At 44.2% G+C, this 14,563-nt stretch overlaps 1 protein-coding gene across 2 annotated transcripts in view; it reads left to right on the plus strand.

Annotated features, from left to right (window-relative positions):
* The first annotated feature begins 704 nt into the window (after nt 1-704).
* Nucleotides 705-14,563, plus strand: part of PRKAR1B (protein kinase cAMP-dependent type I regulatory subunit beta) — a 96,730-nt gene continuing 82,871 nt past the window's right edge. Inside the window, exons 1-3 of one of the 2 annotated variants that reach the window (XM_054080713.1) lie at nt 705-860; nt 1,504-1,707; nt 14,005-14,175. In XM_054080713.1, the coding sequence (XP_053936688.1) occupies nt 1,531-1,707; nt 14,005-14,175 (348 nt within the window). In that variant the 5' untranslated portion in view covers nt 705-860; nt 1,504-1,530. Of the gene's footprint in view, nt 989-1,503; nt 1,708-14,004; nt 14,176-14,563 lie in introns of both variants that reach the window. The other variant, XM_054080712.1, reaches the window with a different exon arrangement.

The following is a 14,563-nucleotide window of genomic DNA, read 5'->3' on the forward strand; positions in this document are numbered from 1 at the left end:
CTGTGCGGTGTGGGACGGCGCTGTGCGGGGCTGGGCTGCACGGTGCAGTGCAGACTGGCGCGGTGCAGCGCGGGCCAGGGCTGCGTGGTGTGGGCTGGTGAGGTGCGGGGCTGCACGGTGCGGTGCAGGGCGGTGCTGTGCGGTGCAGGGCGGTGCGGGATAGTGCTGGCGGTGCGGTGGGACTGCACAGTGCCAGTGCGGTGCTGTGCGGTGCGGAGCAGTGCAGAGCGGTGCTGTGTGGGGCTGTGCGGTGCAGTGCGAGGCTGTGCGGGGCTATACGGTGCAGAGATGGTGCTGTGCGGTGCAGAGCGGGGCTGTGCGGTTCAGGGACGGTGCTGCGCAGTGCAGGAGCGGGGCTGTGAGTTGAGAGGCGGGGCTGTGCGGTGCAGGGGCGGTGCTGTGCGGTGCTATGCGGTGCAGAGCGGTGCAGGGGCGGTGCTGAGCGGGGCTGTGCGGTGCAGGGGCGGTGCTGTGCGTTGAAAGGCGGTGCTGAGAGGGGCCGTGCGGTGCAGGGGCAGTGCTGAGCGGGGCTGTGCGGTGCAGGGGCGGTGCGGAGCGTTGAGAGGCGGTGCTGAGCGGGGCCGTGCGGTGCAGGGGCGGTGCAGAGCGGGGCTGTGCGGTGCAGGGGCGGTGCTGTGCGTTGAGAGGCGGTGCTGAGCGGGGCTGTGCGGTGCAGGGGCGGTGCTGTGCGTTGAGAGGCGGTGCTGAGCGGTGCTGAGCGGTGCAGGGGCGGTGCTGAGCGGGGCTGTGCGGTGCAGGGGCGGTGCTGTGCGTTGAGAGGCGGTGCAGAGCGGGGCTGTGCGGTGCAGGGGCGGTGCGGAGCGCTGGGCCGGGCCGGGCCGGGCTGGCCGCGCCTGCCGGTGAGTGACGGCGGCGGGACTTCCTGCGGGCGAGCGGCGGTGCGGGGGAGGGTCCCCGCGGCCCCGGGACTCGGACACCGGGCGGCAGCGCCCTTCCTCCGGCGGGCAGGGAGCCAGGAGCTGCCCAGGTACCTCCCGAGCGGGCTGTCCCGGAGCCCCGTGCTCCCGGGGGGAAGCGCGGAGGGGTTGGGGTCGCCTTCCCCCCGCAGTGACCCAACTTTCCCGTCTCATTGCTGGCGGTGAAAGGGGGAGATGCCGAAGTTGAGCGCAGATCCTGTAGCGCCCCATCCCCGCTGGTGGCGAGGGAGTCCCCCGGGGAATAGAAAAACGAAGGTTTACGCCGCCGTTTAACAGCTTATCTTTGAAACTCGTGGCCTTGTGCGATGAATCGCACCGTTATGGGCAAAGGCTGCTGTTCTGGGAGCTAAAACGCTCTTCTTGGGTGTTGATTGTGCGAAGATAACACGGTTCGGCATCTCCATCCCCGAATGGCATAAACGCTCAGAATCGATAGCTTTGGAATAGGCAACAGGCAATATTACGATGCCTTTGCTGTTTCGGGTCTCGCAGACAAAGGATTTGGGAACTGTCTCATCTCTTTTATTTATTTATTAATTTTTTTTTGCACCATTTTCTTACCTAGGTCTGTTTTGTGTTTACAAGCCTGAAGATGGCTGCTGCTCCTTCCTGCAGCGTGGAAGAAGACGAGAGCTTGAAGGGATGTGAACTCTACGTTCAGAAGCACAACATCCAACAGATTTTAAAAGAGTGCATTGTAAACCTTTGCATTGCGAAGCCAGACCGACCCATGAAGTTCCTCAGAGAACACTTTGAAAAATTAGAAAAGGTCAGTGGTTTTCAGGTGATCTCTAATTTTTTATTTGTAAACTGAAAAAGGTGGTTTAAAAAGTTTCCGGTATTTTGCTACGTTTTTCCTTTTAAATGATCACGCTACTGGTAAACTGTTAGAAGAAAAAAACCCCAACCTTTCATTTGCTATAGTGATGGCTGTTCTATACAAGTTTTTGTGCTTAATATCAAGGCTATATCCTCATCAAACTGAGTTTGTGAGCATGATCCAAGAGATTATGAGCATACTTTGTGTTACGATACGTGGTGTCCTGAATTTTCATCTATGGGAAGAACCTGCCTGGGAGAGCAAAAGATGCTGCTCCCTGTTCATTCCAGTGTCAGGTGATGTGGTTTCCCCTTAATGTTGAAACTGAACAACGTTAAGGAAATAGCGAGTGTGGGAACCCGTGGAGCAGTTTGCTGTTGAATTTTACTGCTCTCGCCTGTCTTTATGGCTTATCGCAGGGTTCTACAAGAAGAGATGCATTCAGAGAGACTTCATGTACTGTGGCTGCCTTTAAAAGCAGTGTAGAGGGGAAAACGTTTTAAAGCATTGTCGGTCAAATTCTTACTAAAGCCTACGGGTGGGTTTTGCAGGAAGGGCGCGTTGTGTGAGTGCAGCTTTTCTCTCAGGATGGGATATCCCTCCAGAAATAAAGAGGAGCGTGGGGCTGCAAGGTGTTGATTGTACAAGTCCTCAGTTTGCCAGAAACTTTATTCATATACTTAGTTTAAGAAGAGGATTATTAGCTTTTTTTGAAGAATCATCTGAAATGTGGAGGCTTAAGATATGAGTTTTATGTAGTTTTTTCCTTCTAGAGACAGGATTTTGTAAGGATAGAGCAAGAACAATAACTAGTGAATAATGCATAGAGCTGATATATTACAAGTGATATATGCATTTTATACATCTCACTGTCAGCTCTACACATAAATTTTTATATAGATGAGTACACGCCAAATTTGAGTAGCTTTAAAAAAAATGCAACCGTTGAATCTTGGCGGAAGCCTGGTAAGAATACCTGGAAGATAAGGGTGGAGTAGGAAGTACAAGATGTCTTTTAACTGTAACGCTTATTATTAAAAAAAATCCCAAATCCTCTTAGTTCTATATATTCTAAACTTCTGAGAGCTGAGAAGGTCCTGCCCTTGAGAAATTATATGTTCTTTCATGTAATTTCCTGTTATTTCCCGAAGAACAGCAGATACCAGAATTCAGTAGCAGGATGTCGATCAGGATGCAGTCACAAAAGCTGATGGATGTCGTTTGTCACAAACCAAAAGGAGGTGATTTAGAAACCACCAGTCTCAAGGTATCAAATTCAGGGAATATCATGCTTAGTATGGAAGGAAGCAGTTGCCACTGACTCTGTAGAGGAGCCTGGGATGTAAGCCTGCTGAGTCTCAAGGCCTTAGGATGCTTCTGGAGATTTCCAGCACTGTAATTCTTGTTCCTACAGCAGTTTGACCTTCTTGCTCAACCACCTCTGAGGACTGTCTCGAGGTGACTTGCGCTCTAGCGGATTTTCTGCTGTAGGATAATATTTTTACTTGTTTGGTTGAGTAATAATGGTTGAAGGGAGGCTTATAAAGACAGAGTAATGATTTCAATAAGGTTCAGTCTGTTTTCAGAAGACATTTGTCATATATAGATACTCTGAAGAATCTCAATTGAATTGTGAATTTAGCAATTGCCTGTTACAGTTTTTTTTTTATGTGAATGAGCAACACACTGACGTGGCATGTTTGCTATTAGCTACTTTAATTTTGGTCCTGTGTAGGGAGAGGAGTGAAAGTCTTTGGGTTTAAGCACGATTTTCTTAACAGTCATACATTTTCCCTCCTAAGTGTGGTATTTTAGGGATTGTTTTCCAAACTCATTAAAATAGACAACATATTCCACAGAAGAGAGCAGTAGAATAACAGTGTATCTGTCAAAAAAATCATGTGGGGAGTTCAAAGGTGGTGTGTGGGATGTGATTAAAAAGGGAGCTTATGGAAAACATGTAGAGCTCAATCCTCGTCAGTCTACTGGAGCTACTGAGGAGGTGAATGCAAAAGTTTATTTCATTTTGCTAATTCTTAGCTACATCTCATAAAATCAACTCAGAAAAGCCAGCGTTATTGTCACATGCAAGATCAGAGCAGATCATAAATGCTTTTCACCTTTCTTCTGATGACATCAGAGTTAGGTCCATTGCCTTCAGCCTTTGTCTTACTGCTCAATGAAGAAGGGCCAGAGAGACACCCCCGACCTCACGACACCAACTGGCCTCAAATGTAATTCTTTGGTCTACCATGTCTAGGAGCAGGTTTGTTTTGGCAGGAGTTGGTATGAGCAGCGCAGAGTAGAGCCAGGGAATGAGCTAAGAGTTGAGTGATGTGGACTGTCTTGGGCTGATGCACAGGTCCATAGTCGGGCGGTTCTTTTCTTTTTCACAGTGTAGACATGGCCTGAGAAGGCTGTAAAGTGAGAATACGAATACATACATAGGAATAAAGTGCTACAGACTGAGGTTTGATGTTTGAGTCTGCAGCCGTCGTTTTCTTCTGGAGAAATGCCAAGGTTAGGAAGAAATGCCCGATGCCTTTTTAAGTTTGCAGCTTGTTTGAATCAAATACAATATTAAAAAACATAACTCTGAGAATAATTGTAGGAGAGTTTTAGTTGATATTCTTCTGTTCACTTGATATTGGCAAGACCTGCTTAAGATACCAGTAATTGCTGGGAATCAGGCAGGTTTATTCTGAAGTTTGCAAGTCATTTTTCATACGCAGTGACCTACAAACTTCCAGATGACGTCTACTCTGATCACATTAACAGTTATTTTGTAAAAATCTCCAACATTCTATTGCACACAGAGAAGACCTAAAACCAGTTTAGATATGTGAGATTTTAAAAATTAGGTAATGTTTGCTTTTTAATAATTTGTTTTACATTTCCTTGTGAATGTGTAGAACTTGGTGGTAGATGGGGCGAGGAAAACCTTTTCGCTTAGGGGTGTTAATTGGCTTTTTTTGAGTGGAAAAATAAATGTTAGCTAAGAAACTGTGGCATTATTTTAACAGCTGTAATTAGGTCCTACTTACTTGAGGACTAAAGAAGCACTGCTGAAAAAACAGAGAACCGGTCTTTTATCTGCAGTTCTTACCTTATATGAAAAAGTTAATTACTAAGAAGTTGCAGGCAAAGCCTTGTATTTCAGCTATACCAAGACTGCAAAACTTTCATTAGTGTCAGACTGTTCAGAAAGGCAATTATATGATCAAAGGTGGAGTTGTCTTGCCAGGCTAAGCTAGACTGTTGTTCAGCAGAAAAAAAATTATAATAAAGACCAGAACTAATGAATAAAATGGCACAAAGGAAGGGGAAGCAGCAGGGATCTTCAGGATACGTTTAGGCATTACCGAGCACTTCGCGCAAGCACAGTGTATGTCAGAGCAGTGGCTTTGCTGGCTGAGCCAGGTGGTCTTCACTGATACCTCCTGCACCTCAGCTCTCTCCTGCTCCCTTCTGTTGCCCTGTGCACACACAGGAAACACTTGCACTTACTGAATTTACTGTCTTGGATAGCTTTGCGTTGGCAGTGGTTTTATGGACCCAAGCTGGTGCTGTGTGTGTCTTAAGGTACCATCTAAAAAGAGAATTTTAGAAAAACCTGGACTCTACCATCTGTAATTAAACAAAGCAAAACGAGATTATCTGCGTAGCCCCGCCTGGTGATGTTAGACAGTATCGCATGTAGACCTGATTAAAAAAATAACGGTGTCTGTGTGACAGGCTGCTGAAAACAAGCGGTGAAAAGAAAGTGTGTTGTAAACTACAAATTCATTCACTGTTGGTAAAACACAGTTTATTTATTTATCATAAAAAGTTTGTAGGAACAAAGGTATATGAGCATCAGTTTGAGCATCGGGCTTTTCTTCTGCAAGAGTGATCTCTCCCAGTATTTACATTTTGTCACAACAAGAAAATTTTCTATCAATAATTTATTGGCCAAAACAATGAAATTAATTCTTATAAGTACAGGTGATTGTGATAAGTCTAACGCATTCCTTTCAGACAAGCTGGAGAGAGACTATGGTTTGGAAGGAAAATCCTACAGAGGAAAAACTATTGAAAAAACGCGTTAGCTAAGCAGTTTGATGAAGAATAATAAGACAGATACTTCTGTATCTTTCAAAGCTGGCAAAACAGTGGGGCAGTATCTGCTCAGTGGTCAGAAATGTTGTTAAAGCATGTGGGAACATACCTGAGCTACCCGAGACGCTGATGGCAACACAACTGTGGGAGCACCGGGCACTTCTGCTATGTGCCTGCGGTGTGAGTAGACTTGGGCAGGCTCTGCTCCTGCCACTCTTCTGATACCAGTACCAGAGCGAGCTGGAGACACGTCAGCTCAGCTCAAACCCCTCCGATTGCTGTAGTCAGCCACAGGAAGGGTCACGAGAGGTGATGGTTTTCTTGAAACAGGTAAAGGAAAAACTAGGTGAATTTTTAAGACTCTTCAGTCAAGCTTTCTTAAGCACTGGAGGTTTAGGGAAGGGTCGAGGATGAAGGGGATGAGAGTAGAAAGAGGAAAAAAAGGTTTTTCCTAAGAAATAAAATTGGCCATAAGTGAAGCCGTGCTCTTACGAGCTTGTGCCGAACGTGTTGGAGCGTTGCTGAGCTCCTTCTTAATTTGTTTGTCTACAACTCTGACAGCTTTCCTGGTCTCGAACTCAAAAACTAACAGAAATGGAGCGCATTGATGGAAGGAGAAGGGAAGTCTGTCTGGATGTCATCTTTGTTTCACATCTCAAGCTATCATGTTTTACATTCATAAGGATACTTAATCCATGTTAATCTTTAAGCATCTAAGTGGCTTTAAAGGAACAGGTTCATACTTAGCTTTAAACAGATGAATGAAGTACCTTGCCAAGTTTGTGTAAAGTTGACAGTGGTGCTGGGTTGGGCGCTGTTTGGTGGCAGATTTCACTGCATCGCAACAGACTTTGGGAAAGCTCCTGATACTCACGGGTCTTTGCAGCTAGAAATAGGGGCATACACATATTTGCCCCAAGCTGACTGCAGCCGTTTATAGGTTCACAAATAGATGTAGGGGCCTTTAAGCCTTATGTTACCAATCGACTTTTGAAAAAGAGTTTGCCGGGGCTTAAATCCTGCCCGTATTGGAGTCTGTGGCTGCAGAACTGGCTGAGTACCTATCCCCCTGCTTGTCTGCGGCTCAGCAAATCCCTCGCTAATCTTTTGAGACGCCTGTCAGGCTGCATAGCAACTTGCCTCGGAAGAGGCAGAAGTCCAGATGCAGGGGTGGGAGGGTTTTGAGCTGCGCTCCTGCGATGCCTCCTCATTCTCTGTGTTTTACAGTCATCAGAGCATCGGTCGAGGCTCTCTGACAGATACTGACCCTTTCCTTTACCACTGATACCTTAGCTGAGGCAGTAGCTTTTCTTGAAAATTGTTTCCGCAGTAATTTCTTCAAAATCTTGCTTGTCTTCCCGCATTAATTATCTTAAACTGAGGGGCACGCTGAGTAGGAAGGATAACAAGGAGAAAGACGAAGTAAAAAAAATGAGACAAATCAAACCACATTTCCTGTATGAATTTTGATTTTGCTCTGTTTTTTAAGTTAGTTTTCCAGTATTTCCTTGTTAATATTCTAAATGCCGAAAGAGATGACTCCTTGTTTTTAAATACCTCTTTAATTCTGCATGAATTCGTCTTTAATTAGGCAAGTAGGATGGGGGATGAGACTGTGACTGGACACCAGTGAGACTGGGTAGAAACTGGAGTTTTCAGAGCAGAGTTAAGAGTATTTCAGATTTGACCTTATTTCAGTTAAGAAAAGGACCTTACATTTTGAAATGCCAGAGGCAGGGGAATTAATTGCTTTCCAGTGTGCTCCGCTGAGGTCTGTGCCTCTATGGTTGCCCGTTTGGCAGCCTGTGTTGGAGCTGTACCCTGACAGCTTTCTAAGCTCAAGCTGTTGAGGTTCTGCAGCTCCCGGCAGCTCAGCCTGCCAGCTTCATCACCCCTGGGCAAGATGTTAGGGAACTGAGAAAGTGAGCCATGGGAAATCAGAAATAAAAACATATCCGTTATTATTTTATTGGATTTATTGCCAAATTGTGAAGATAAGAATACTTAATGAGTTGTGAGAATCCCACTGGAGGGTTAAGGAAGGCACATGATTCTTGCCCGAGCGAGCAGTTCAAGTTGCTACCTAGCCTTAATACTCCTGTACCACTGAAGGCACTCAGTGGAAGCTGTTTTGGGTTTCAGAAATGAAATGCGTGTGGAAGGGAAGAGGTTAAAAGAGCTTTCTTACAGGAAAGCTGGGGAGGGGCTCTTTGTCAGGGAGTGTAGTGATAGGGCAAGGAGTATCGGTTTTAAGCTCAAAGAGAGAGGAGATTTAGATTATATTTTAGGAAGAAATTTTTTACTGTGAGGGTGGTGAGACACTGGCGCAGGTTGCCCAGAGGAGCTGTAGATGCTTCATCCCTGGAGATGTTCAAGACCAGGTTGTATGGGTCTTTGAGCAACCTGATCCAGTGGAATGTGTCCCTGTCCGCGGAGCGGTGTTGGAACTGAGTGATCTATAAGGTCCCTTCCAACCCAACCCAACCCAACCCGTTCTATGATGCTGTAATAATTTCTTAGAAGAGAGAATAAGTTGAGTAAAATCATATTGGAGAGTGGAAAATGTAGAAGTGTTTTAGAGACGATTTCCACTCTGAAATGACTGAGGGAGCACAAAGTTTTGAATAACCATCCTTGCTGTCAGCAGCTCATTTGATCTAAGGGAATCGGTACACTCCTAGGTTAAGGAGCCTACACAAGAGAAGTATTTTAAGGAGCAAAAGGGCATGGTAGCATTTGTGATTCCCTCTTTGTTGATAACCTCAAATATCAACTATCTCTTCCTATGCTTTGATGGTCCAATTCTGCCTCATACATGTAAGCCTCAGTGAGACTGGTGGTGTTTCTCTTGGATTAAGGGTCTGCTCTGTTAGAAGGCTGGAATAAAAAATAAATAAGCATCTTTGGCACTACATATCGAGCGACTAAAAACTTCAGGGTGACTTAGGTGTTCTGTTTGTTGCTGAATAATATGACATAATATTTAGTATTTATGTTTGTCTAGTAGAGAGAGAGCTTTTCTGTGGGCATGTTTTTTCTTATGCGAGGTATACATGCATACGTTGTTATTTGGCTGGATTTTAAAAAATGGAAGGGTTGGTTATGTTTCTCTTTGGTTTTATAAGCTTTTAAGTATCTAAATTGTGGCCTGTGTTTTGTAACATAACCTCTTGTACTTAAGAAAGTAGGGAAGAGGTGATGATGGGTTGAGATACTGCAAGACATTGGGGAGGAAGGCAAGAAGTGTTAACACGTTGCAGGAGGTAAAAAGACACATCCGTAAAGGGACACAAGGAGGCAAGCAGTGCTGTCAGCACGGCAGAAGAGTAGGCGGACTTTTGGCAGGAGAATTTTGCCTAGATTGGAAATTGGTAATGAACTGAGGTGCAGGGAGGCCACTGAGGAAGCGGTAGTAATAATCAAAGTGGTGGATAACTACGGAGTAGATAAATACGTTAGTAGGAGGGATGGATGTTAAAGGTATTTCTTAGTGATGCTGTAGGAAATAAAGTGGCATTTCACATCAGGAAGACAGTGGAACAATAACTGGGATTGTGTGAAAAGTCTCCGATTACAAGGCTGAATGATCATAAAGATAGTAGTGTTGTCCAGCGTGACAAAGACGAGACTGGAAAAGACATTAGGACCTCCCATATTTCAGCTTTCAGTGATGGGATCAGTCAGTCCTGTGCTTCCAACAAAGCGGAGCACTTTGCCTTTGGCCTTTATTAGTTGCTGTAAATCATTGTGTCAGCCTCCAGGAGTGATGGGGCAGTGTTAGAAACCTTCCTGTATTGAGAGCATCTCCCCTGGGTCAATTCCAGTGCAAAGAGAGATTAGCTACGTGTGCATGAAGTATCTTGCCCATTTTTCTGTGCGCAAATAGAAAGCAGATTCTGGATCTGTCAGTCAGAAAACTTCACAAATGCACTTGCGGGGAGGGAAAAAAAAAAAGAGAAAATCTTTCATTTGGAGTATACTTTGTGTCGCTGCTTTTTGAATGCAATGAATACATTGTAGGAGGCACAGCAGAGATAGTGAGCAGTGATACCGATGGCTGACTTGCTTTTAAAAGTCTCTTTGGGATGGTGTTGCAAAGCTGCACCATGATTTGGAGCCTCCTTAGGTGCTGTCCTTTCTTCAATTGAAACATCTGAGTTATCAGGCAATGACAAAGCCTGAAAGGAGAGACCAGGAGAGGAACAGCTGGAAGGGAACTTCTGTTTGGAAATGCTTGGACTGATGGAGAAGAAAGCTTCTGGGTCAGGAAACGTATGCATTCTTCAGCAGTGGTCTGAAAGGAAGGGTAAATGTAAAACCTGTCTTGGCCTTGTGGCTGCTTCACTTGCAGTGTTTAAGCCCCCTGAAAACTCGTGGAAACATTAATCAGGAAAGGCGATGACCCCAGACGCTGAGGACAGCATGTTAAATTCCTGTTTTATACCCTAACCTCTTGTGGCACAGATGTTTTAGCTGAAGGGGGACATTCAAGAGATACGGGAGATAAATGGGTTGCTGCAGTTGTATTATTGGCTCTTCTTTCTTTTAATTTGGGGCAATGATCGTATATTGTTTTTCCTTTCCAGCCTATTATCACTGAAGTCATGATGGCATTTCAGTTTCACCATCTATCTCCCCCAGAAATCCCGGGAAAGACATTTGTTCGTAACTTTAGATAGGTTTTTGGTCACTTGCAATGTGGTTTGAATAGAAGTAGGATTAGGTTATGTGTATATGAAATAGGGTATTATTGTCACACAGCAATACTGGCCAGTAGATTTGGTGTGTGTTAATAAATCATCGTACTGGGCTGTGGCAGTGATGCTGAGGCTTCAGTCAGCGACGCTCGTGTGGTCTCCTCCTGCCATCTAAGACTCCCGAAATTATGTGCGTTGTCCACTGAAGCTGGTAAATGTGACACAGGACAGCTTGTCCTCCTGCGCCGGCAGCTGGAACCCAGATGGCACTGGACTGTGGATAACTGGATCAGACTCTACATGTCCTACGAGTCCGGAGTGTCTGCACTGAAGCCAGTGCAGTTACTGCTGTGACGGGAAGAGCGGGATTCTCACTGGGGCTTGCTCAAAGGCAAATTGCTCTGTTTTGCAGTTATGTCTTCCAAGTGTTTTCTCATTTTAAGATGGACATAATTGGGCAATATGATTGTGAATTATCTGTGCCATCCGAATAGAGAGTGCGATCGCTTGTTGTCATGACAACAAAAGATGGTGAGGTGTTTACTTGAAAGTGAGTTCTGCACAAGCCTTCACATCAAGCTGTGTCTGAAGATCAGTGTTTGAAGAACTATTCTTCAAGGAGAGTCCATTCCTCCTTTAAAATATCTGCGGTATTTGTGCAGTTTTACCCCAGGATATATGGAAGATGGCTTTTTGAAAGCTTAACCCAGGACAGAGCATATGCTTTTATTTTCAAAAGGCACTCTTTAGTTCGGTAATGGAAATCCTAAATAGACTACAAATAGCGGCATATGGAAAAGCCAGCCAGTCCACTATCTGCTGTTTATATAAAAGGAGTTTGTAGCGAAGAGACTTCCTTTTAAAATGAATCATATGGTAACTCACTTTTATAATCCTTTAATATCTTTCTGGCTTTAAAAGGTATTTGGGTTTAAGAGCATGCTTTGTGATATTAATTTTATCTCACTGAGCTTTCTTTCATGTATAAATCTGTGCTGGGGCAGAGGAGATATTATTTATTAATTCCTTGGAAGTGCCTTTTATAGAGTGTGTACTGAAAAAGAAGTATGTATTTGATATTCAAATGGGGCAAACTGCTCCTCTTCTCTATGAGTAAATATGCTATGTATAAAACAAACTGTAAGTGCTGCATATCATTAAATAGTTACCTGATTGCCTTCTTGTTGCAGTTACCTTTGAGTATACTTTCAGCTGTTTATTGTCCAGAAAAGTCTTCATTACCTTTCAGTTAATCTTATGAAGATGATTGTGTTCATTTAATTTAAACAGAGAACATTAAGACTATCAAAGGGATACCTAAGCTGCAATAGCCAGTAGTACTATTTGGAATTCTTCAGTCATAGGTTTGGTTTTGGTAACTAGATATTAAAGATAAGAAATCTATGTAGCGCACATTTGCATTTTAAATAGTTGTATTTCTACAAGTACTTAAGGAATCTAGAGAAAGAGAGGAGTAGGGAAGAAGTTGATGAGAATGTTTAAATAGGACTTGCAGTCCTTAGATGATTGGAAAATCTAGCAGAGTAATTTTTTACATATCTAATGCTGCTATCTGAAATTTGAATTGGCAATAAAAAAGCTTCATTAAAGCTTTACTACATCTGAAATATTTTTTGTCTGTTTTACTTGGTTTTTTTTTTTGTCCGGTTACAGCACCTGGCTCAACTGTGTTATGGCCCAGGAGTTGTGGTGTTGTAATCTCAATTTTAAAGAAATACTGATCTCAGAAACAACTCGGCACTTTCTGAGCCAAGTCAGGACTTTGAAAAAGTCGAATCTTTAGTCAGCCCTCTACATTTTATCTCTGTGCTTGTCTTTTAAATGTTTCAGTAGTCAAGATAAGACGACTTGCTACTTTGAACTCTGCGGCGTGGGAGATACTATTCAGTTATATATTTCAAGCAACAATGATAGATCGAAGATTGGTGTCAAAGGCTCCTTAGGCTAATGAGGGGGGCAGTGTCAGTGATGGTGAGGAAAGGAACTGGAATAAGACCAGAAAAGACAAGTGGCGTGACTGGATTTGTCAGACATTTGTAAACATCAATGGCAAAACATATATTAATCATCTGTTTTTCTTGCAAGCTTAAAAATTGCGAACTTGTGCCAGTTTTCTGTACCGCTCTTTTCTGGTGTCATACCTGATGAGTTAACCGTAACTCATTTCCTCTGTCAATGAGACCAACTGGCTCTGTTGATAATCTGCCACATGTCTAGCGCTGGTGCTCCCAGATCCTCCCTCTTCCACCAACTGACTCCATGGATTGGCTCTGATTGGAAAGTCTCCTTGGCAATGAACTGTGTAAGCCAGAGGCCGGGTTCTGGCATTTCTGTCAAGGGAATGTTGGTTTTATGGGGTGCACAGGGACCTCAGTGTTGCTGCGTTTTCTTCCTGCACTGCTGTTAATTGTCTCAAAAATACTGGAGTTGTTTAAGGAGTTGTTGGATGACATCTGGCCATGTGTGCATTGATCAACAGAACCCTCAGATCAGGTTGTGGGTTATGCCTATGGCAGTATAATATGTGACAACAAATAAAACTCTGGGACTGTTGCTGCACAAGACATCTTGCTTCCTCACAGTGCTCGTGTCTCTCCTGCGTGTGCCCTTCAGTTCCCTGTATCAGAGAAGCTGAGGACAGGATATGTGGTCCATCCCATCTACAGTTCTCTGCTGCCTTAGGCAAAGTCAGCAAAAACTAGAAGGAACCAGCTAAGAAGGCACTGAAGAAGCAGTAAAGGCAGGGTGGAGAGTTGTGAGCAGGATGCCAGGCTGAGGTGGTACCAGGTGGGCTGGAAATGAGCAGACACACCCTTATTCCTTTGGCCAGACGTGATTTTTCATAGTTCTATGGAGCCCACCTTGGATCTCATTTGCTTGGAAGTGATGCCATTGATTGTAAGTCTGTTATATGTTAGAAATTCTGGAGCAGGGAGCATCTTTGTTCTTGCTGTTGATATTAAGCCTGCAAAACAGAGCAAGATGAAGAAATCTAATATAGTCTCTTCTGAATTCTAATATGTTCTCTGTACAAGAGACAAAGATCTGTACAAGCCAACTGAGTAAATAACAGCTGTGATGTTGGAGAGTAAGCAGAAGAGGCTTGTTCTTTTGCTTTCTCAGCCAGGAGTAGCAGCAAAGATATGTCTGCACTTCGTAACACATTGGTTTCCATTATGTGTAAGAGAAAGTTGAAGAGGTCAAGTATAGGAGTGATAGTATCTGTACACACATTGCAGTGAGTGTCATCCCTTCATGCTGCTCACGTTAAATTTTGAGTTTTCTTTCAGCAGTAGAGGTGTAGGTTGACAGTCATCCAAATGTAGAGAGGAAGGGGTTGCTGAGGTTGTAAAAGGAGAGCGAATCCAGTGTAGGCAGTGAGTTAGCTGTGTGGATAAGAGGTGTTTCATTGTCTCTTTTCGCTTTGCAGGAAGAATGCAAACAAATACTGGCTCGACAGAAATCCAGTTCCCAGTCTGATTCTCATGATGATGAGATTTCTCCTCCTCCTCCTAACCCAGTGGTGAAAGCCCGACGCAGGAGAGGGGGGGTCAGTGCAGAAGTGTACACAGAGGAAGATGCCGTTTCTTACGTCAGAAAGGTAATGCATTGCCATCTATCTGGTTCTGAGATTTACAGGACAACTGAGTGACTCATATGTTACTCACAATTTGAAATCATGGATCATCCTGTAGGACGGTGTCCTTACGCTGGCACAGGCGTGGCTTGACCGTCTTCTACACACTCAAGTCCTTTTGCTATCTCCTTGACTAAGTATTTTCCCCATCAAAGTTGCTTCAGCGTTCTCTGTTCTTTTTGAGATGTGCTGCTAATCTGTTTTCCCCTTTAAGTGGGTGGGTGATTCTCAGCCATTTGCTTGATATTCGCAGACTTCAGCATCTTCTGAGTTTTGTCAGAACCTCACGGCTTTGGAAAACAGCCTCTTCTAGTGCTGCATTTCCTGCTTTTTTTTTTTTTTTCCCAACAAA

This window comes from Cuculus canorus, chromosome 15 (genome assembly GCF_017976375.1).
Source record: "Cuculus canorus isolate bCucCan1 chromosome 15, bCucCan1.pri, whole genome shotgun sequence".
In the NCBI taxonomy this organism is placed as follows: Eukaryota; Metazoa; Chordata; class Aves; order Cuculiformes; family Cuculidae; genus Cuculus; species Cuculus canorus.